This window comes from the organism of the source record quoted next, unplaced genomic scaffold, assembly GCF_019419815.1.
Source record: "Pyrus x bretschneideri cultivar Hongxiangsu unplaced genomic scaffold, Pyrus_bretschneideri_v1 Contig20, whole genome shotgun sequence".
NCBI classification, from domain to species: domain Eukaryota; kingdom Viridiplantae; phylum Streptophyta; class Magnoliopsida; order Rosales; family Rosaceae; genus Pyrus; species Pyrus x bretschneideri.
In genome coordinates, this window is record NW_025999502.1 from 1,385,474 (window position 1) to 1,409,867 (window position 24,394).

Genomic DNA, 24,394 nt, shown 5'->3' on the forward strand with positions numbered 1-24,394 from the left:
GATTGAATAATGAGGCTCTAGGGTGGAATAAATGGTGATGCATGAGATGGAATGATGAATGAATGGAATGAAGTGTGTATGCACGGTTTTGGTGTGGAGAAAGGGGTGAATGTGCATGTGGCTTTGTGGTTGAATGATTAAAGGGTGCATGTGGGTGAATGTGTGGCTGATTTGTGGTTTAATTAATGAAAGAATAAAGGGTGCATGTTTGAAGGATTAAAGGGACATGTGGGGTGTAATGCATGTGGCTTGTTTGTGGTGAGTGAATGTGCACGGCAAGGGGAAGATTTCTTGATGGTTTTGGGGTTGTGATACATGTGAATGCATATGAATGGTAGCTAGGGTGTGTGATGATGATTGCATGTGGAATAAAGAATGAATGGTGGCTGAATTGAAGGAATGCATGTGATGCATGGCAAGGTCTTAGAATGGGCTTAAAATAGGGTTGTTTTTGATGGAATGGATGGTTCTTTGCATGGCTATAAGGGAGAGAATAAGAGAGAATAGGCTAGGCCCTTTGTTGTATGTCCTAAAGTGCATCAATGGCCTTCAATTTCGTCCATCCTTTTGGATCCATGGATAAGCTATCCAATCCATGCCCAAAAATGCTCCAAATAGCCTCAAAATGCACTTTCTTGCTCCCTAAGCCCTTAGAACCTGAAAACACACAAAAGAAGCATAAAGGACTAAAATAACTATGAATTAACAACATAGATGCACGAAAACAAGCTAAGTAAGTCGCCTAAATATGCTCCTATCACACATCGAAGTAGGTAGCACGACGGACGGAGACAAGCAGTCACTCAATCCTGCTCAAGTTCAACTGACAGGTTGTGAAGAACTCGCTCGCTTACTAGGAACACACCACATGCACTGCATCTACGGCATAGACGAGCCAAACACATGGAAGAGCAGCCTAGACCAGCAAATCATGACTGGGGGCAGCCGATAGCTTCGCTACCCCAACAAAGTCAAATTTAGGAAGAAGTAAATAGACTCTTGACCAACATAAGTGATTTCCAATGCAATGAGGTCACCGATGAGACACTATGACGGGACATGACCAACATAAGTAGGTCACCTTTCATGGAGAGGATCGAGCAGGCAGAGCCTCTACGCAAGTTTAGCATACCACATTTCACATCCTTCAAATGAGATGGAAACCCAGAGAAACACTTAAACACTACCGAAGTGCAATGATCCTCTATCAAAACAACGACGATCTCATGTGCAAGATATTCACCACCACTCTACAAGGCGCAGTGTACGATTAGTTCTACATTCTGCCATCACAATCCATTTGGATTTTCAAAGAATTTTCTTTGGTTTTCACCAAAGAATATTCATCGTATCGCTCGATCAAGAAAAAGTCCTACCACTTGTTCAATGTCATGAAGAACCCAAATGAGTCGTTTTGCGACTATGTGAAGGGGTTCAAAGTAGAGAAGAAAATGATAGTCGGATGCAATGACTCAATAGCTAGGGCAGCCTTCCAAAAAGAACTTCTAGTAGACCACTTGTTATTCAAAAAATTGATCATGAAAGAAGATCTAACTCTGGCAGACTCTTTTGCTCTGGCAAAGAAACATGCACTTTGGGACGAGGCTCGTCGATGCACATTTAAGGAATTGAATAAGTACTCGATATCACCTCCTAACTATCCAAACCAGAAGTAACGGAAGACTTATTCATATGTTTGATGGTATCTGAAGCAGAAATAAGCTCTACCATCATACGAGAAGGGCTGGGGCCCGACTACCTGTATTCCACGGTTCAAAAGCTCTCATCGATGCTACTAGAAATTCAAAAGTTAACTTTGGCGATAGTTGTTGCAACCCGGAATCTTAAGTTTTACCTTCAAACGTAAGCAAACATCCTCATAATGCACTATTCTGCCCAATCCAGATGCGCGACGATAAAGGCATAGACATTGGCAGATGTAAAGTTTTCTAACAAATGCAACAACTTGGCCCAAAAGGCGCCAAGGGCAGACGAACACTAGAAGGACATACTTGGAAGCAAGTTTTGTCCTCATTGCCCCAAAAGATTTTACATAAGAGCAATATGTACCAACAGTTGAACACCACTTCCTGTTACGTGTCACATGGCCCCAGCTAACCATTGCTTCATAATTCAACTCCAGAGTGCCCCAATACTGGTGGTTGAGCATATTCTATTGCGTGTAACATGACCCTAGCTCTATGGCTCCCTACCATGCCTTCACAACATAACAAGGCAACCTCAACGACGACTCCACAGATTCTTATTGCGCCTTGATGCCAAGCTTAGGCGATGCAGCAGAGCGGCCCAACAACGCCCTGGAGGTAATCGAGCACGCCCTAGCCGTGCCTGCTCCACCCGAGGGTAACTTCTGGCATTTGCATGTCGATGACGCATTTAACTACAAAGGTTCGAAAGCAGACGTGGTCCTTGCCACCCCAGATGGTTCGATGCCCGAGCATGCGATCACTCTAGGCTTCAAAGTGTCTAACAACGAAGCAGAGTACAAAGAACTACTAGCAAGCATCCGAATGGCAAAAGACTTGGCGGTGAATTTGCTCACAATTCATTATGATTCCCAGCTAATCACTAGCCAGACTACTTGAGGCGTTTCAGACTTACACCCTCAGTCAAGTTCCATGGGTAGACAACGCTCACACGGATGTACTAACCGGCCTAGGCTTCGCCTTCGACCACCAACTCAAACGCTCTATTCCGGTGAAGTATTTAGACAAGCTAAGCATAGAGGTAGAGTCAACAGCCGAGGTGTCATAGGTTAGTACAACTCCAAACTGGCAAGATTCCATTATAGATTACCTGGTCAATAGCAGACTCCTTATGGAAAGATTTGAGCCTAGAAATCTCCAAATAAAGGCAGCATGCTACTACATATGGAACGGCATTCTCGTTCGAAGATCTTACACTGGATCCTTAGTGCAGAGGGCTCTTGACGAAGGCTACTACTGGCCTACCATGCATTAGGACGCTAAGGAGTTAATGTAAAAGTATGACCACTGCTAATGTTACAAACCGGTACCAACACTGCTTGCCAATGAGCTACATCCACAAATGAGTCATTGGCGATTTATGCAGTGGGTAATCAACCTGGTAGAGCCAATGTCGACCGCTGCTGGAGGCAGAGGCATGATGATCATGGCAACTGATTACTTCACCAAATGAGTTGAAGCAGAGCCTATGATAACCACGACTCAGATGGAATATAGCACTTCATATGGAGGAATATCATTTGCCGATTTAGCATCCCTTAATCCACCGTCACCGACAACAGCCCGCAATTTGTGGGCAAAGATTTGGCAAAGTTATTTCAATAATATGACATCAAGCAGCAGTCGAGGTATCTTCAAGGTAATAGGTAGGCCGAAGCATCTAACAAGACGATCCTCGACTGCCTCAAGAAATCCTTCACCAACAAGAAGGGAAAATGGCCAGACGAACTCCTCAGATATCTATAGGCATGTCTCACCACCAAAAGACGAGCAAATGGTGAAACTCTTTTCTCTTTGGCATTTGGCTCAGAAGTAATCATTCATCCTAATGTCATCAAGCTAGGTGTCAGCACTCTACTGCCAAACATTGAGCAAAACAATAAGAAGATGACCATAAACTTAGATCTGACAGATAAGTAGCACGAGCAGACCATCACCCGCATCACAACCTACCAGCAGCAGCTCCTGTTTAGCTACAACAAAAGGGCCAAGATTCGGCAGTTCCAGCCTAGAGATCTAGTCTTAAGAAATCACTGCCCGCGGAGAAGGCTTGAAAAAAATGGATCCCATATGGAAAGGTATGTACATGATTAACAAAGTAGGCGGCAAGAGTAGCTACACCTCTGCTACCATGAACGACAAAGAGATCGAAAAACAGTGGAACGCCTACAATATGAGCAAGTACCACACGTGACCTCCCACTACATCAAAGCCCGATGACTCAAGCAGCTCGACTGCACCATTTTACAAGCCAATGACTATCTAATTGTTATGCAGTTCCTACCATATAGCTAAGTTCTTGTTCGTTTTACTCATTTTTCAATAAGGAATTCAGAACTAATTTACAACTTGGCTCAGCTACATGCTTACAACAACTGATCACTCATGCACTTCAAAGAAAACCACGCCCTTCGTAGGGACTCATCGCAGGAATTGCGCCCCCCAAGGGACCAACCATGATCTCTAGTGCGAGAGGGTAAACCAATTCCTCAACACCCACATGAGTTTGCTCTCTAGTGCGAGAAGATAAAGTAATTGCTCTCCAATGAGAGAGGGTAAACCAATTCTCTGACACCCACATGGGTTTGCTCTCCAAGGTGGGAGGATAAACTTACACTCCGAATATCTAAACGTGGATGAGCCGGGTTACCCTGGTATAACTAGGTGCACGATGGCTTACGCCGGGATCCCTAGAAGTAGCCATAATGGCCTTTTTCAAAGCTTAGCTAGCTGAAGGATTTTGGTTCTCTTGGCCTAATCCATGAAAAGCCAGGCCCCAGAGATGAGGGGGGGACACATTATGCAATACTCCGTACAGATGGTTGCCCTGGAACCCTAAATCTGCTACCGAGTGCAATAAGGTAGCCTACAGTTTTCGGAAGACTGCCTACGACTTGCCTTTCGTGCAGTAAAGCCGTGCTAGACTTGTACAACCACACATTCTTATGAAAGGTTAAACAAGCTAGTGTGCATATACGAAGCTTTATCCATTGCCAACATGCTACGTAGTCGATAAGCTTCACCTCTGCCAAGCGTGAAACAACCTACACCAAGTCCTAAAGTGTTGTGATACCTGCTATGCAACCTACGAAATTGGAGAAATCCAAGGTTAAGAACATAAGTTTAACCTTAGACACTGCAGTAGTTGCATTATCTACACCATAGGGATAACTTTCAATATTATAAATTTGATAGTACACGCCCGATCAACAAGTGACTTGTTTTTACCCATATGAACCTACTCCTTGGGATCTCTATTCACATTGGTTGGGTTACCATCACTCTTGGTCAATGTTATAAGAATAAATCACATCCCCCTCAATGTAATAATCATCACTAGCATTTAGCTTAGTGGATTTGTCAGAAGATATGCTAGATCCAATCCTGACCTCAAAATAATTATATCAAATATATATATGCATAAGTCATTTGGCTTAAGTTCTCATAGCTATGATATCACATACGATGAACCAAATAGTCTCTTCCACAATAGTGGGATATCTCAAACCAAATATAGAGTCTCATCTATATAAAATGGGATGTAACAAAAAGGTTGTTAAGCCTCAATAAATATCTTTTCCAAAGGCTATCAACTCATGATCCAATCCAAAATGAACTTGCATATCTATCTAAGATATATATCTCCAAAATATGATATTAGCACGTATAATATTTACCACAAGCATCGTTATACTATAAACATAATTAATAGTATCTTAAGTATATTTAGTGCTCAAGATATTCCTCTATAGTAATCCATGAGAGATTTTTCGAGTACTTAATTTCCACTAATTAAGTGTTAGTCTTAGTATCTCCTCGCATCATACTCAATTGAAATTAAATCTTAGTATCTCCTCATGTCCATCAAGGAATAACTGCACATGGGTGGGCCAAGTTTTTCACAAAAAATGTCCACTAGGCTCCACCATTTTGGTCCCTGTCCTGTCCCTATATGTGGGGACTTGCTTTTTTTTTTTTTTTTTTTTGCTAATCAATGGTTCAAATTTGATCTGGGGTTTTTTATTATATAAACTTGAAATTTAGAGTAAATACTATAGGGCTTTCTCATTGGAGATAATTTTTTTTAAGGACACAAAAATTCTTTTAAGTCTCTAAATAAGTTTTCAAATGTGGTGGTGGGAGTGGAGATGCTCATTGGAGAGCCTTATCCCTCATTTATAAGCTTTAAGGACTAGGATGGGAAATATTCTTAAGTCCTTATGGTGGTGAGGAAGGCTTTAAGGACTAACATTAGACATGCTCTTAGGTGAGCATATATTTAATAACTATACTTAACTATACATTGTTGGATTTAGTTGATATTTAATCTTAACTGTTTGTAAATACCCACCGTTTAAACTCTCTCTCACCCAAGACCTCACTGCACTCACACACAACTCTTTCTCAACCCTGTTCTCTGTTGATCTAAACAGTAAAAAACTAAAAAAATCAAAAAGCTATTAGGACTGTTGATTTCTCAATAAACAGAAAAAAAAAAAAAATAGTAGGACCCATGCATGATGCAGCAAGGAATAGATGCACATGGGTGGGCCAAGTTTTTTCATTCAAAATGTCCACTAGGCTCCACCACTTTGGTCCCTATATTGTCCCTACATGTGAGGACTTGCCTTATGGATTTGGTGAGTCCCTATACTTTAGAGCATTTTCAATGGTGCCTTTAAAATAGTTCGACCATCGTATTTCCTTAAATTTAAAGACTTGGTGACTTCCGATTAGGTGGAGCTTTAGTTCCTATTGTATAAGGACTGCCCAGAGACCTCAAATATTTCACCACGATTAAGGCTTGTATAAGGACAACCAATGGCGGAGCCTATTGAGATTTTGAGTGGGAAATGAGGAAACCCACATGAAAGCTTACATGTAGCTGTTGAGCTATTTCCTCCACACACACGATTACTCCATTAGTCATCATCATACAACTGCTGACGTAGCTGCAATGTGGGTCCCGCACACACATGCCTTTTTTTTTTTTTTTCTATTACAAATCAATGGTCCAAAAATGATTTGAAATTTTTATTATATAAACTTCAAATTTAGGATACATACTATAAGGACTTTCTCATTGGAGATAATATTCTTTTAAGTTTCTAAATAAGTCCTTAAACAGGGTGGTGGGAGTGGAGATGCTTTTGGGACTCAATTTTTGGTGTATTGGAGAGCCTTATTCCTTATTTATAAGCTTTAAGGACAACCATTAGAGATGCCCTTAGGTGAGCATATATATCTAAACTACATATTAATAGAACCCTTTTTGTCGACCAAAAGAGGTTGAAAATACTATTTAGTCTTCTATCACAACAAAAAAAGATAAGGGCAGTAACGTAAACAAAACAAAATTTTACTTTTTTTTTGTTTAAGCATCACCTATAGGTGAGAAAATAAAAAATAAACCTCTGTCACTTTCTCCTTAATCTCAATTTTAAAAACAAGAGGAAATTGTAGTAATGGTAGTTCAACTTTAACTCAATTGAAGGAATGATCACTCAACTAAAAATCCATGATCATTGGTCCCTTAACTTATTAAAACATGTTGTTATGGTCTTTTCGTCAACTTCGTTAAAACTTCCGTGAAAATGAGTTATATGCCACACACGTGGGGCTAAATCAAGGGGTAAATATAGAAAACCAAATGAAAAAAAAAAATGTAGCAATGGTCTCTCAACTTTAACCCAATTAGAGAAATGGTCCCTCAACCTTGGTCCCTCAATTTTAACTCAATTGTAGCAATGATCATTCCAACATGAGTCATTTTGACGGAATTCTGATGAAATTAACGAAAAGGATAATAACTGTACATTTTGATGAGTTAAGGACCAATGGTCATGAATTTTTAGTTGATGGAGTATTGCTCTAATTAGATTAAAGTTAACAGACCATTGCTACTATAATTTTCTCTAAAAATAAAAAAAAAAAAAATTCACACACTTTGTGTATGGGCATATATTAGTATTTAATAACTATAAGCCGTTAACCTCTAAAAACAATTGGACCCGGCCCACCCCTAAAATATCAACGCCCTGCCCCATCCTGCCACATTTGACCTCTAAAAAATTTGGACCTCCCCCATACCCTACCCAAACCTTGTCTACTCACCCCGACCCGCGGTTTCTCTACTCATTTGCCCACTCCTAGTTGGATTTGGTTGAGATTAAATCTCAACCGTTTCACCCAGGACGTCACCGCACTCACACACACGAGACTCTCTCGACCCTGCTCTCTGTTTTTCTTCTTCGGCACCCCTCCCCATTACCAACTCATCTATCATCTCACAGAGAGAGAGAGAGAGAGACCAAAGAGAGAGTAGTTGATTGAGTTCGTCCGAAGTATGATTCAAAACCGATCTCAGGTTGCGTAACATCCCACCGTGACGCTACCACCAAGATTCGATTTTTCACCCTCCAGCTTTCACCATGAGTGCAGGTCCTCTCTCTCTCTAAAATTGATATGTTGGGGAATTCTTAGATTAGTGAAAGATAATGGAAAACCCAGGTGGAAGATTTGATTTTGATTGCATAATTTTGGCTGGAATTGATGATTTTACAATAGAAATATGTCGAAACTTGTATGAATGCAGAGAAAGGGTCTCTTTAATTATTTATTTGGAGATTGTTTGTGTTTTCTGATTGCCCTTTGGGGAAATAAACACATTAGTGCCATGTCTTGCTTGCTTATTTGAGTTCAAGGATGCTGGTGAAAGTAGCTCTTCCCAGGGAAAAGTTTTGGCAAATTTTAGAGATTCAAACCGATGGCTTTTCAAGTTTTCGGTATTATAAAGTTGTGAAATTTGGGTATGATGGGTTTTGATTTATACTTGGTGATTGTATTTTAAGTAGGCTCTTCTCTCGCCATAAACTGGTATCGGGACTTCTAACATAAAATTAGCTTCTTATTGCCCAAAACTGAAAAAATACATATTTCCCAACTCAAATGTTGTTACTTCTTTGGAATTTTGGAAATTCCATGTCGCCGTCGTCATCTTCCAAGAAGAAGAAATTATGCAATGGCAAGATGAGGTTGAGGAGGAAAAGCCTCTTGCTGATATAACCAATATCTACACTATCTACAACTACAACAATTCTGTTCAATATCATTTTCCGATCAGCAGAACTGTTTCATTCCCTTGCTCTGTCGTATCTGCACAAATTCCAGGAAAAGAAAAGTAATTGGGGTTCGGGAGGAGGTTCAAGAGTCACCAGCCGCTCCAACTCCAAGTCTCTGAGGATGGGTTTGGCTGCCTATGACACTATATGTAATCTAATGTACTAATGTGTTTGCTAGAATTAATTGTTGCTTCTATATTCTGGTAGGCCTTCGAATTTTGGGCTTGATTGATTTCTCTTCAATCTCATCATAATAATTAGTTCCCTTCTACTTGAGTATAACTATAAACTTATAGGATCCTCTAGAACTTGAGGTACAGTGAATTTAGTGGTGGATGAGTATAAACATTAAAACTCAAAATATTGCCACTAGTTGTTTTGTAGTTGTTGTGCTTTGCGGAACGCATTATAATGAACCGTATACGCCATGTGAATAAGATCGTAGTATTGTACTTGATGCACTTGTGCAGACAGTTCTCCTGCTATGTTAGAATTGGCCTTGGCCTGCATGATGTCAGTGTTATTTGTATTAAAGAGAGATGAAAATCTTGGTCAGGGACTCAGGCCTAATCACGAAATAGATATCACCATTCTTGCAGTAATATACATGTATCTCATTTTTGCTTAAAAGTGTGATCATTTCTTGTAGGTGGTGCCTTTGGTGGTAATAGGGGACTGAGCCCAGTTCCTCCGGAGAAAGGTGTCTTTCCTTTGGATCATATGCATTTGTGTGACCTGGTAATGTCGCTTATTCGATTGATGAACATTCTTTTTCACATTTGTTTTCTCTGTAGAAGCAAGTTTGTCAAAAGCTGGTTTTTTGTTGGAGTGGGTTCAGTATGGTTGATAAATGTGAAAGTTTTGATTATATTTCTTTGTCTTGTTTGAAGTTCTTAGCTTCTTGGCTTTGTTTTAGGAGAAAAAGGAATACCTCAGTTGTCTCAAAACTTCGGGCCACCAATCAGAAAAATGTAGACTCTTCTCAAAAAAGTACCTGGAATGCCGAATGGAAAAGTGAGTTTTTTTGGTTTTGTGTAAAACAAATTGTAATGCTTTGATCTGGAATTCGTTCTGCGACATTCTTCTGCATATTATTCAAAACCAAAACAACTACCAACTGCATGGCACTCAAAAGCTTGAAGTATAGGTTTTGAAGTTTCAGTGGTGTATGTTGGGCGAAAATAGCATAAAGTACTAACTTCCCTACATTCGTGTCTTTCCCTCACCTTCTGGTGGTAGGTTTGTATCAAAAAGCACTTCTGGCATTAGGTTTGTGTCAAATTACGTTATAGGTTTGTTCGTGAATGTAAAAATGAAATCATTTGTATTTTGAGGAGCCATAATTTGAATTTGGCAGATTTAGCTATCCTATTTCGTGGATGAAACTTTTTGGCGTATCTAAATATGATGAAGATCTTGAACCAAAAACTGAGGAAAACAATTTAATGGTAATTCAAAATTGGCCGAAATATTAGGAAATGGTCAATTCATAGCTATTTGAGCCCTCATTCCTTGTATTGTCTCTTTCTTTTTCACATACAGATTTGTTATGAACTTTTGATTTCATAGACCGTTTATATGCATCTGGCAGGAACTTGATGGCAAAACAAGACATGTCGGAACTTGGATTCGTTAGGGAAAGTAACTCGGACGCTTCTGGAGAGAAGGTTTCCGAGCGGATTGCTAACTAGATCGGATGATAACTTAGAAGAGGACAGTAGTTGGGAGAGTTTTACTGAACATTGAATCTTGATCATGGAAGAACTACTTGTAAAGGATCCAAGAACATTAGTGTTTTGGTTTTTTCAAAAGATGTTAATGGTTTATTTTCGTAGACTTGTAGAGAAGGCAATGAAGCTAATTTTTGATAGGTTAATCAAATTTAAATTTGACATTTTAAATGGCGAAGGACCCAAATAAGACTCAAATAAGATATGATAGGGAGCCTTGCGATCAGGTTCCAGAAAAATGTCAAAAGGCAAAAACTTCAGCCGGTAATGTCATTTCAAGTCAATCGGACAAGGCCTTATATTTTATAACGAGTTTTATGTATTCATTTAGTGCGTAATTAATTTAAAATATCGTTAGCAGTAATTTTGGTGTTAATTGTTTTAACTTTTAACTATATAATTTGTTTTTGGGTAGTGCTAGAGAGATTAAATTTGTATACTAATTCTGTAAACGAAATAAAATAGAAGTTGATGATTGAATTATTGTTAAAGCGTTAATTAACATACGTATTAATAATATATTATTTAGTTTACAAATTTAGTCACATAGCATTACATTTTGTTCTTTGTTCTTTGTTCTTGAGAACAACAGTCTTGCCGAAACAAAGAGTCCAAAACCTGAAAGAAAACAGAACGGCTGGCGGGAGAAAAACTCTATGACAGAGAAAATATAAAATATTTCTTGGGAGTTTCTGCACACACTCTCTCTCCTCTCTGTCTCTCTCTCTCTCTCTCTCTCTCTACCTCGACGGCCACGCTGCTGAAAGCCTCCTTTTTTTTATGACTTACATGGATCCATTTTGCTTCCCTTTTCTCTGTCTCGGATTTCCATGGCTCTCCATTTGTCTCCCATCAAACCTCACCTCTTTAACCACTCGTAAGCTCTCTCTCTCTCTCTCTCTCTCTCTCTCTCCTCCTCCCACAGATACTGTAAATTTTAGACCTTCTTAATAATTTATTATTATTATTATTGCCTTTAAAATTCTGGTATCTGGGTCTAATTGGAAATTTGGTTATGTGGATTGTTCATGGCTCATAGGAATCTGCTTCTGTTGGTTGAATTGATATCCAGATTCTGTATTCAAACGGGCTTTTGAGGTTTTCTTTTTAAATTACTTCAAATTGCTTTTAATTAAATTAACATTTGGGTCCAACAAAAAAAGAGCTTAATATGCAGTATTGGTCCAAATTCTGTTAAGTCGATAACTTTGATTCAATTCAGTTCTGTAACTTATGGTTGTATATAGACAATACAAACAGAAACCAAAGAAGAAGACTAAATGTCATAAAATATCTAGCGGTAGATTGTCATGTTCACTTACATGGAATAAGAATTGGAATCATTTTGATTCTTAACTTTCCTGCGTTTACTAAAACATGGGTATTGGAGTATTTACAATTTCTAACTTTGCCTATATTTATTAAAATATATGGAATCGTTGGGTTTCTCTTAAAATCCGTAATCCAATAGCTGAAAATCAAGAATCACAACAATTTGGGACGGGTTGATCCCATTTTCCATTCCTTCTATCCCTTGCTTGATAACTTACCCCATTCTAAGTAAACTTGTAGTTTATTGTGAAAACTCCTTCAATCATAAATTCTGATAGCAACTTCTCTTTTTGGGACAGAAGAAGATATGTAAGATCAGAAAACCGACAAAAGACAATTGCCAATGTGCATAAGCCTTCAAGGTGCAGCACAAATGAACAAGGAATCTATGGCTTTTCGACTAAAAATCATGTGCTTGGTTTATTGGTTAGGTGTTACAATTCGTCGAGGTGGTCTTCATCTTGGACCTCATCATCTACAGCTTGTACAGCTTATTCTCGTCGAACAACTTGTGAGAATGGTGCCTCAGTGGCTAGAACTCATAATCATGAAAACGAATTTAATCGGGTTAATTGCCTCGAATGGGTCTTACATGAATCAGCTAGGAGCTTCTCCATTGCAGTTGAGTCACTTGAATTGCCAGGAAGTGGTCCAGAGCTTGCAATGGCATGGTCTGGGAAGGATGTCCATCAATGGCATAAGCGGATTTCTTATCAGGTATAACATATGTTTTGCTTTCCTCAAAGCATGTTACAAACATTTTATAATGCCTATAGAACAAATTCTTTTGGCTGTTGAATTGTGTTAGCATGATTAGCGTCAATATTTGAAAGGTGGTTTTGCAGCATTTTCTGCATCTCTTTTATTTGTTTGGGTCACTGAATTGAGCAAGATGTAAACTTTCTTAAGTGAGAAGAAATCCTTGTTACGTTACTCGTTAGTACAAATGAATTTTATAATGGACTACCATAGCTGTGCAGGTTGCAGTTTACTCTTTGTTGAAAACAGCAATCCAAGTAGAAATCTTGCTTTCCAGTGAACGTCATTGCAGCGCTTTTCCAGTTAGAGATATGTAAGTTTTCTCTGTTAAAGCCTTAATGTGGCAAATTGAATTTGGTTGTCTTAGTTCCTTAACTGAAAAATGTTTGACTTAGTAATCATTTTCTAAAGAAAATGTGTCAGACTGAATGTTTAAACTTTGCTTAATACGCTCTTCTTAGCTGAGCATTACCATTCCTTTTCCATTTTGGATGCAAATATTGAATGTCTAAGCTTTTCTTAATTCGGTATTTTATCTGTTTCAGCTTGATCCCAAAGATTGATTTAATAGGCGAATACATTGAGAGTCAACTGAACATGAGGCACTCAGAATTAGCAGAATGGTTTAGAGTGGTGGAACAGCCGCTTATTGCAGGATTTTTCTCTCCCTTGTTGAGGAAGTGGTCTATGGAATATGCAGGAAGGTTTGCTCGAATAATTTGTGCACTTAGCCTAATATATGAAAAGCCTTGTGTTATCATTTGCCACAACAATCAGTACATTTATGTTTTCAATATACGACGGATTCCTGTGCACTATTTTATGCAGATGCAGTGACATTAACCTGTCCATCTGAAATTAAGCATATAGCCCTAAACAAAGAAATCTTCAGTGGTGTTGCAGGGATGGTTGTGGCTATAAGCTGCTGTGCTGCAGTGGCTAAATTGGGTTACGGTCGTGTTAAGTGCCCTTATTTTGCATTTTCACTTGATGACGTAATTGTAGAGCTCATGGATCACTCACACAGTCTTGTGTCAGTGGAAAGACTACATAACTTAGCTACCGAGGCAGGATTTGAATTGGATTTCCTGTCCCATTTTGGTAGAAAGGTTCTGCTGAGCAACAAAAGTGAAGAGGTAGAATTTTGGATTGGGTTGGCTTATAAAAAACTATCAATGGCATTCAACAAAGAAAGTATGATCCTAGGCAAGCAGAATTTTCATCACAAGGTCAAATTTATATTTCATGATATTATCTTCAGACTCTGGGGTCTCAGATGCATTAATCAATTGCTAACTTGGCCCTTCTTTTATTTTTATTTTATTTTATTTATAAATATAGATCCTTCAGCTCATGTCTTGAGCGTTTAATTATTGTTCTTATTTATCAAGTTCTGACAGGTTCAAGGAGATACTTTGGCTACCTTAGGACTTTTTGCATATCTTGGGAGAAGGACTAGATTATTCTTGTCAAGGATGGGTATAAAGGATCTTGATGAGCTAGTTAAGGACTTCCTTAGGTAAACGGCTTCACGCTTAAATGTTTAATTCAAAAGTACCAAAAACATAAGAGGTTGAATTGTCTGCCTGCAGCTACTTGGAGTGTGGTAGCCTTTTCATTCACCCAGAGCTTTCTTCCATAGCAGTTTATCAACAATTCATGGAGGTCCGTTTCTAACCTTAGTAATTTTGATGCAGGTGAAAAATACAAATCATACTAATCTTTAAAGTTTACCTTTATAGGTGGTGACTGATGAAATTGGATGGCTTGATTTCTATGCTGCATGTCCTCCGAAAAGAAGTCAAGAGAGGCGAAAAGGCAAACTGCATGCCATCCAGGCAGAGAAAGAGATTGCTCTGTCTGCTGTTTTTACTGTATGCTATGATGTTTTCTCCGGGTTTGCTCACTTCAGTCGTTCAACTCAACAGTCCTTAGACACTCATTTGCTAGACTTCTTGCTCCACAGGTAAAACATTCCCATTTTTTTCGTTGAGGTTTGCTTCTGTAAGTTTATATTATTTGTTAAAGTGGCCAATGAGGTTTTCAACATTGATTTCTCAGCCAGAGCTTGCTAACTGTTTGTTTGGAAGACTACTGGGCTGCTTATGATAAATCATGGTATTATTTCTCTGGTGGGTTTGTTACATTTTATTTTCGAGTACTAAATGAGCACTACCACTGGAGGAAGGAGATAAATGTGCTTGTTTTTTGTTCTTATGTTTCTTTTCAAAGCAGTGAGTTGTTAAAGATTACAGAACCTGGTGCTCGTCGCGCATCATTTGTTGGATCCATAGTTGCATCCAAGTTATCTGTAACAATGGAGGCGCAACAAGAGCCAAGTACCTTGACAACGTCAGAAGATTGTCAAAATTATAATCCTCAACGCAGGCTTAACCTGAGAAAGGTATTTACTTTCAAAAAAACAACTACTGCTGTAAAAAAATAATCAAATGAAATAAATTAATTAATTAAGAATAAAAGAGCTTCATATATAAAGATAGTTTGTTTACCAGAGGCTACATTATCAGTCTCAGAGAAATATATTAAGTTAATTAACTGAGCAAAAGCGTTGCATGGTCTCTACACTCTCTACTTGGTTTCTACTGCTGCATATTATCTAATAGTTTTGTTACATGGTTGTGAACATTTATTTCCTTCAATGGAAGGATTCCCCCTCTCCGGGACGGAAACTATAAGCTCTATGGAGGAGGGAAGTGCCACGAAATCAAAATATCATCAGCGAAGTTTAGTTAGGAAGTATAGCAACATGTTGGTATCTACAAGCTCCGTAAGTCTAATAATCCTTTGCTTCTTAAGGATGAGTTTATATCTATGTCTTGTTGAACTAAATTACATGTTGTATTTGATGCTAATACTCTAACATTTTTTTTTTTTTTAAATTTTTTGTAAGGATATATGGATGGGTACTCAGTTGCTTATCATAGACATAACGACTTCCGCAGAGCTACTCCTCAAACAATTGCGTGGCCACAAGGTTACAAGGCTGGAACGAAAAAAGTTGAAAAGAACGCTAAATGACATTACTTCACTTATACCAATTACAATTCTCATGTTACTTCCTGTAAGCACTAATTTGACCTTTTTTCTTTCCTAAGATTTGCCTGGTGTTTTCATTTACTTGCACAACGTAGCTAGTTACCTTTTAGCATTATATAGATTTACAAAAAGAAAAAGACATCGATTGAACAGCTGCGACTAAAACTATTGGTTGCATTCACCGCAGTTGCATTTCGTGCTAGCTCATGCTGTTCTCTATGATATGTTAAAATGCTTGTGACTGTACTCTATTATATTTGTACACAAGTCAGATTTTATCCCGAGCGGTTAATAAGCGAATTATACAGAAGTTAACTATTTCTCTTCCTTTTCTGTGACAAGGTATCAGCTGTAGGTCATGCTGCCATGCTAGCAGCAATCAACAAGTACATACCAGGCCTGGTAACGTAAATTTATCTTTGCCATTTTTGTATCTTTCTTTTGAAGAAAAATCAATTTTGTAATTCATAATCGTAATTTTTACTGCACGTAGATTCCATCTCCATATTCTTCGGAGCGGCTGGATGTGGTGAAACAACTAAAGAGAACCAAGAAGATGGAAGTAATTAGGACATGGAACAACCTTGAAGATCCATCTTCTAGAATAACGTAAGTTATTGCTTTGTGGTGCTGCTCGCTTTACCTGAGTTGGAATAAACTGGTTTATAATATGAAATTAGTGTTTGTGAATAGTCAAAAACGAATAAATATCACGAATTATTGTGACGTAGTCGTGCCTGTTGACCCATAATTGCACGCCTCGATATGGTTTGCAAACATAAATAACATTTGAATTGCAGTACATAGTTTCAAAACGAACCTTTTACTACAATTTGCTTAGTAGCTTAGGCATGTGTTACAGAGCAAAGGCACCAAGGAGTTGAGTGAAAAGGGGAGGGAGGAGATGGTTCATAGAGGGATAGGGAATTGGTAAGGGTTTGGGGTTGTAGTCGTAGGTTTCTTTAGGGTCGATATTGGTAGGGTAGTGAAAGACGTGAGTTAGACAGGAAACGGAGAGAAAACTCATCCGTTAGGCCTTTCCTTTCTGATTTCAAGGAACGAGATGATGACGATTTAGGTTTAGGAGGATCAAAGTCAAATGTCGTGACAAGAACAAGCACTCCATGTGAGGCACATAAACACATCTCCAACCAGGCAGGAAAAAAAATCGTTCTTGGCTTAGGACAAGAATCTAGTGCACAAAAGGTAGACTTTCCAACCTCCTAGATGGACAAACTTGTATTCGAACGGGGCACAAAAGTGAGGAGGCGAGGTCAAAGCAAAGCACTTCATCTCAGGTGGAGGCAAAGATCTTGGTCCCTAGAAATGCGTAAGCAAAGGGATCACGACAAGTTAGGGGAGGTACAGGAAGAGGTGACCGTTATGTTCCATGAATTAGGGTCGATTACTTCAAAAGACAAGGGCTCGTAAGCGAACCTAGGGCTCTGGTTCCAGAGAGCATAGAATTTCCCGTTCAGCAGAGGATTTCTTGGGTTAACCATTACGAGTTTTGCAGGAGCACTCTACCAAATACTTGAATTTGATGCTGTGGATGAGATACATAGGGCTACTCATATGCTTGAACTCAAAGGTACATATGACACAGGATCATCTTCTCGTTGTCGTCATATTTTTCAGACGGAGAAGAAGACGAGGAGTCCATTGTTCTTCGTCTTCTTTCTTCTCTTCCCTAGGGCATGCCCAATTAGGGTTAGGGCATCCATAGCTCATTTCTTCTCCATGCTAATATGTAAAAATGTATGCATGCCTACGCAATCCCCCAAGGAAGCCCTAGCTTGCCCTCAAGCATCAATTTATTTGATTATTTTGCCTTGCCACACACGTTTTTCTCACACAACTAAAACGTGAGGTGGGATGTTAAATACCATTGACTTTTAAAAAAAATAATGAAAAGTTCAAAAAACCTTTAGTTTTAATAAAAAATAACAAATAAAGGTGTAGTGAATAGTACCAGGAAAAGGTGAAAATATGGTTTTTCATTAAAAGTGAACCATACGGGAGTGTTTCGTTAAAACTCCATTTTTTACCTTTGAAGATAATTTTTATAGGGAATATAGTTCTGTATTTTCTTTTATCCCTTGCTTGGCGCGAAGGCTATTGGTTTGGGTTAGGATACGGTACTAAAGGTCCTCGAACTTCCAGGCAGATTTTCTTTGGGCAACTGTTCGCCGTTGGATCTCGCCAATACAGCCCCCTACAATGTTCATTACCGAAATATCTTCCTGCGAACAGTCAAATCAGAACTAAACCTCGCTCTTCTTTCTTTCCTTGCGGGCAGGAAGCACACCAACAGCGTTGCGTGATTCTACGTGGGGACTTTTTGGGTAATCCACTCCCATGCTGCGAACAGTCAAATCATAACTAAACATTGCTCTTCTTTCTTTCCTTGCGGGCATGAAGCACACCAACAGCGTTGCGTGATTCTACTGTGTTGTTTGCACTTGATTGGGTGGACAGTTGATCGGAAGATAAATTCAATTTGTCCGGCCAACAGGCGGGCGGAGTGCTTATCTTGTGTGACAACACTACAAAGTAAGTGGCTCTTCTAGGTGGGCAGGAGCAACACTCCAGAGAACGTGGCGGCACTTCTTGTTACATGCTATGGTCTCAACGCCCTTACAAGATAGTGATGAGTTTCACGCGCTCTAAGCCTAGCCCAATATTATTTGGTTTCTATGCATGATTAAGCGATACACGATTCAAACAACTTTTCGTAGGAGTAATCTATAAATGAAGATTAAAAAATTGAACTGTCCTAATTATGAAATTTGTACGACTGCAGAATGGAGGGAATTATATATAATGAATCACCAACTGAACGCATAAGATATGAACAAGAGATCCTATGTTGCAACGATAACTTTGAAAGTACGGTTAGCTACAAGGAATCGCAATTAGCTTAGCAAATTGCTTTGACCAAAGACTTGAGTTGTAAAAACTCGAATTGACAATAGTTCGTGGGAGTGTAAGATCGATAAAGATAATCTGTCGGACTGTTTTATTATTCGTTTCTATAATCAAATCAAATGCATGTACCACAATTTATTTTCTAAGAGAAAAAAATAAAACAAAAAACGAGAGAAAAAAAGGGGGGCAAAAAGGTACTCTACAAATTCATTACAAGAGGGCGGGCTGGGTAAATCTTCGCCTGCATTACATTACATAATTGTAAAACTAGCAAAGCTAACTACACAACATTCACTCTCTTCAATCTCCAACACCAAAAACGAGCACGAATATGTTCATTTACTCTTTTCATTCCGATTCTGAGTTGATTTGGTCATTATCCCTTGCAATTGTATTTCATCATGGAAACATCTCAGCAATATATGCAAATTTCACTCTTTTCACAACAAAATATTAGTTCTAAGAGATGAACCTGCTTTGTAATCACCATCGGAGTACACCAGTGGTCCTTAGTCTTAAGAAAGGCTTAAACTACCCTCTTTGGATCACGAGCTGCAGCAATATGGTCCTACATAACAATCAGTAAGATAAACGATTCAACAACTTAATACAACCAAAAAACAAGCCGAGGAAAATTTTCTTGCTTTGCTTTGTAGATATCTGATCTATACAGGTTCAGGTACCATCGGCTTCGAAAATGTAGGTAACAGCATCCATACGTTAAATACAGGTGAACAGTTGATATAACCACGCAAAATCCTAATGAAGGAAACATTAATAGGTTTTGAAAATCAAACTTACCGAGATAAAATCAAATGCTTTAGTATCCTCTTTCTTTGAACTGTTCACCACTGAACTAGGAGCTGGATTTGGTTGATTTGCATGGAAAATATCAGGAAGTGCTGACGCATATCCTCCATTTGTTCCAGCAACGTTACTTAAATTCATATTTTGCGAATTGAAGTTCCCGAAGTGTTGAAAGCTAGACATTGTTGCTAGGAATTGCGGCTGAGCAAGGAGACTTCCCACTGGCACCATAATTTATTGGCTGAGAAGGAAAGGCTGGATTGAACATAATTCCAGGAGGTATATTGTAAGGCATAGCACCAGAAGGAAACACTGCATTTCCATTCAGTAATGCTGTTTGAGAATTAAGAATGCCACTCCAAGCATCGCCGGAGGCCTGGTGGCTGGGATGACTAGCTGAATCCGATAGAAGTTCAGAAAGTTGTCCAGGAGGGGTTCTTTTCTGCTCCATCTTTGAGACATGTTTATCAATGGATAAGCCACCCATTAAATTGTTTAAATCATTTTTATGATCCTGCTCCTGCGGAAGTTCAGATTCAAGCCCAAAAATATCAAACATTTCAGGTCCACTTTTCTTTTCTGCTATGGAGTTCTCGAGAGGATCTCGTTTATTATCAACGGTAAGCCCAGAGAAGAGATCGTCTGCTTGTTCTTTACTGTCATTATTGTGGAACGATACATCTGCAAAAGGGTCATCGTCATTTTTCAGTTCACTGGTGCTTACGACATTCCCTGGGCCATCTCCAAATAAATCATCAATTAGTTGGGGTGCTGGTGATGGTGCTGTTAAGTTTGTGATGACTTGATCACTTGGGTTCTCAATTGCAGCATTGGTCACGTGGTAATCATCTAGATCACCGGTGTCTATAAGGTCAGGCATCTGAACAAAGGTAGCAGTCTGAGCCTTCATAGGCTGTTCTGAATTACTTGCCACATTGTCTGTCTGTTCTCCACCCAAGAGGCTCAAAACCTGCTCATTAAGAACAATGTCCATTCAACTGCATGACCTACTGTATCTTTTCAAAGAAAAATAAGGGCGTGCACGCGCGCACACACATCCAAACTGTAAAATTGAATTTAACCTCTCGAAAAAATTACATGTTCCTCACATCATCAAGCATGAATTCATCTAGAAATATACATTCAAATTATCTATAAGAATAAGAAGAATCAAATCTAGAAAAGTCACAAGGAGCAAGTACAGATTCTTTTCTACATAAACAATGAAGTGACATTGCAGAAACAAGAAAATCATTATATTATTAAACAGCACATGTTAACACTTAACCATTATAAGTAACAGATGGGAATCCTTTCATGACAAATTATGTAACAATGTACCAATTACTTTTTTTTGTCCTCTTTTAAAGCTCTTTTAATTCTTTGTTCAATATGAAATAGCCAAGGCAGCTCAACCTTTACAAATATATAACATTTTTTTTATTTTTATCACCACAAGAAAATAAAAATCCTTTGATCCTACTATGTGAAAGACTGTGGTGCTCCCAAGTTACAATCAATCCTAGACTCAAGCAGCAAGGGCCGCCTGGATATGATGTAGAAGAGTTCAAGTGATACAACCAGATAATACATAAAACCAATTGTTCATCATCAATATGTGTATTTTGAGAAACAAGGAAATGGACGAATCTCACACATATTCATATTTATAAGGAAATAAAGGAATACCTTGTTAGCCTTTTCCCTCAAAGATGACTGGGGAGAGTCGGAGCATCTCACTACAAGATCTTTGTTGTCAATAAAATACGATTCTATGATTGCAAAATGCTCATCATCCTTTCTCCTCAAAATTGATTCAAGAACACAAATAGCTTTCATGCGTACCTGACAGACAAAAATCGCATAAAAGAAAGTTAGACGGAGAAATAGATCTATAATACAACAAAAATTCCACCTAACCCTTACTCCTTAATAAATACTGATTGAACAATTAATAAGCAATGTGGAAGAATTATCGCCAACACTTGGGTATAAAGAGCTTGCCTGCCACAATGGAGATTGTAGTTTTAAATCCAGGGCATGACTCAAAGCTACAGCATCCAACTTCTTCGCCTCAGTAAGGAAAATCAGAATGGCATCTCGAGTGGGTTGTAAACGTACACCACCCGACGTCACAATGGTCTCCAACAACCTCTCCTCACGGGTTTTACTCTCTCTGTAATTTGAACTGGAATCTCCATTGGTTATTTCAGTTTTGGTTACCCTAGAATCCTCATTCCATGGTCCACTAGCCACATTTTTTGATGACCCAAAACTATTTTGAGCCTCATTGCGATATTGAGCAGGTTCATATCTATCAGCCTGCTCACTTTCTATGGTCAACGATCTATGAAGATTTGGACTTTTGTAATTTCCATCGTCTTTCTTTTTAAAAGAGGGACTATGGGTAAAATTAGTAAGTCCCTGCTTGATAGATGCACTTCCAAGACCAACAACCTCACTAATGAAAGACTTTTTTTCATCTGATGACATCTCGATGTTCGTATTCCCAAAACCTTGTATTCTTCTGTTAAGATCATCTGCAGGTGCTGCATTACTTTCCTCTTGAAAGATAGCAGAAATAGCCTCATGAGCAGTATCCCGCACAGCCTTATTAAGTGCATCTCCTTTCAAAGGATCTGGGTGTCCCTTATAGTGAAATAGTTGGCGCACTGCCACTGAATTTCTTTGCATTTCCCTCCTGAACTCCACACCAGACTTTCCCACTGCATACTTTATTAATCTAAGAGCCTGCAGAACATTTGGGCATAATAGCATCAAAATCTGTAGTAATCATAATTCTAAGTAAATTCTCGAAAAATATCCCAACATTCATCAAGTCTCACTTCTACATGCCCCTCTGTTATGGAAACCAAACCACTGCAATCTACATAGAATTTAATATGCCAAGCCTATCTCTCATAAAGAGGTCGCTGATGAGAAGAAGTCATTATTTAAAGCAAAGTTATAAACACACTATATCATTTCATTGAAATTCAAACCACAGTGATTTACATAGAATTCGATTCTCCGAGTCTATCATGCCATTGATGAACGGAAGCCATTATGAAAATCAAAGTTATCATATAAAAAATCACCATCTTAATCTTCAATTCGCATTGATAACAAACTATTAGCAATAGCATGCACGAAGGAATATACATTCAGCTCAAACCGAACACCCCATACAATTATACTATAGAATAAAATCAAAGCAACCAATTAATCAAGTTCATACAAGCGTTTAACAAATACAAAAACCATACTTTCCCAACAAAATTTTACTATATAACAAGATTTATTGCATACCTTCTGCTTAACAATTGGACTTTTATGGTCCAAACGCTTAAATACAAACTCAGACATCTCCTTGACAATACTGACATGCGAGGATCGCAGAAGCTGGCAAATCTCTTCCAATTTGTAAACGGGTGCAACCTTGTCTTCGTCGGAAGTCACCGCATCGATCATCCGGGACCTCCAGTACGACTCCACAGCTCTTCGACTCGAATCCATGATTCCCAATTATGCAAAAACCTAACTTTCCCAATCAAAAAACGAGGAATTTGATTCCCAAAGCACCCGATCGAAAAGATCCGATCCAATAGAATCCCAATCAAATCCCAGTAGGGTGCGTCCTTGGATCGACGTTACACTCGAAATTGGATCGGAGCCGCGGAGAAAACCGAAATTTCGGTTCAGATGCGCATGAATTAGATTTGATTGAATCGGTAGAGTGATGGATTGTTTAGCTTGGCGTTGAGAAATCGAAGAATTGGATTTGATTTGTCCAGAATTAGGGTTTTAGAGAGAGAGAGAGAGAGAGAGAGAGAGAGAGCTATTGGAAGGTGATAAGGAAAATGGAGGAGGAAGGAGAAGAAGAAAACAGTTACGTTGAGCGAATTTGATGCGCGCTATCGCTAGGCGCCTAAACTTGGCACGCACAAACACAAATGCTCTCGCTCGGCTTCATCGGTCATCGCTGCTTTTGCTGAAAAGTATTAGGTTGAATTATTTTTTTTTTTCAATTATTATTATTATTATTATTATTTTGGCTACATAGATTAAGCTCCAAATTTGGCTACATAAACTCCATGTCACATCATCAAACTTACAAAAAGTTTAACGAATTTTGACGAGAAAGACTATTTACATGCAGTTGCTAAATGTGAGAGGACATTCATCGATATTCGAATTAAAGGACCGAATTGATGGAATAGGTTAGGTTCAAAGACTATTTGTGATAAAAATCATTTTTATTCATTGATGATTTATGGTTTTCACGGTAATTTAGATGAGTGTGATGTCGACATACAAGAATCATGCACAGTAAGTTTAATTTGTATTACACTATTGCTAAGGATAAGTATAATATATTAAATGTGGTACCCGTCTACTTTTGCTTTTTATTTTTCTCTTTTATGATTGATTATCTATTTTTTTTTTCATCATTCCCAATACGGCACATCATTCTGGCCCATTATAAAAGTTTAATTTTTATAGGCTTTACACCTTTTAAATGCTAAAAGTGCTGTATAACAATTAAAGTAAAGTAACATGATATCATCATGCATTAGAAACCTTGTCAGGAAAAAAAAAAAAAACAAAACAAAACAAAACCAAAAAAAACACTAAATATGTAATCCATTCCAATTTATAAAACGTTACTCATTCCATTGCAACTTATTTATACATGAATTAAAAATGTGAGACAAATAGTGGATTGGCATGCGTTCTAGATTCAAACATGATTACTTGCACTTAAACCGAAATATAGAAAATAGTGGACCACGAGAGATGGGAATTACCCATTTCTTTGCCATACGTTTGTCTTTCAACTGAGAAAGAGAATGAGTTTGGGTGGCTAGTACTCTCAATCTTAATGTGATTGGAGTTGTTTAGTACCTGTGTTTTCTTTCTAGAACACTGGGTT

General features: G+C 38.4%; 3 protein-coding genes across 10 annotated transcripts; 2 read left to right on the forward strand and 1 right to left on the reverse strand.

The window, feature by feature from the left end:
• The first annotated feature begins 7,893 nt into the window (after positions 1–7,893).
• Positions 7,894–10,718, forward strand: LOC103966515 (cytochrome c oxidase assembly protein cox19, mitochondrial). Of its 2 annotated transcripts, XM_009379687.3 has the most exons (5): positions 7,894–8,168; positions 9,498–9,586; positions 9,765–9,862; positions 10,206–10,296; positions 10,440–10,718. In XM_009379687.3, exons 1-5 carry the CDS (start codon positions 8,159–8,161, stop codon positions 10,482–10,484), a joined length of 333 nt encoding a protein of 110 aa, XP_009377962.2. In that variant the 5' UTR covers positions 7,894–8,158; the 3' UTR covers positions 10,485–10,718. The 2 variants fall into 2 exon arrangements, with proteins under 2 accessions (XP_009377962.2, XP_009377968.1); XM_009379693.3 differs by lacking the exon at positions 10,206–10,296 and having other exon boundaries at positions 7,900–8,168.
• Positions 10,719–11,155: 437 nt separating this feature from the next.
• LOC103966463 lies at positions 11,156–15,679 on the forward strand. 7 transcript variants are annotated; one of them, XM_048584029.1, is made up of 12 exons: positions 11,156–11,455; positions 12,210–12,627; positions 12,891–12,982; positions 13,215–13,373; positions 13,562–13,805; positions 14,070–14,188; positions 14,262–14,334; positions 14,412–14,635; positions 14,731–14,787; positions 14,902–15,073; positions 15,336–15,457; positions 15,581–15,679. In XM_048584029.1, exons 1-11 carry the CDS (start codon positions 11,409–11,411, stop codon positions 15,363–15,365), a joined length of 1,635 nt encoding a protein of 544 aa, XP_048439986.1. In that variant the 5' UTR covers positions 11,156–11,408; the 3' UTR covers positions 15,366–15,457; positions 15,581–15,679. The 7 variants fall into 7 exon arrangements, with proteins under 7 accessions (XP_048439986.1, XP_048439988.1, XP_048439989.1 ...); XM_048584028.1 differs by having other exon boundaries at positions 11,157–11,455; positions 12,213–12,627; positions 13,562–13,898; XM_048584030.1 differs by having other exon boundaries at positions 11,157–11,455; positions 12,342–12,627; positions 13,562–13,898.
• A 3,043-nt stretch (positions 15,680–18,722) lies between these two features.
• On the reverse strand, positions 18,723–23,075 carry LOC103966449 (protein MODIFIED TRANSPORT TO THE VACUOLE 1). Its single transcript, XM_009379619.3, is given in 6 exon segments — positions 18,723–19,222; positions 19,456–19,683; positions 19,685–20,431; positions 21,151–21,306; positions 21,466–22,212; positions 22,771–23,075. Coding segments are annotated over 6 exon segments (2,127 nt in total). The 5' UTR covers positions 22,978–23,075; the 3' UTR covers positions 18,723–19,180.
• Between the last annotated feature and the right edge of the window lie 1,319 nt (positions 23,076–24,394).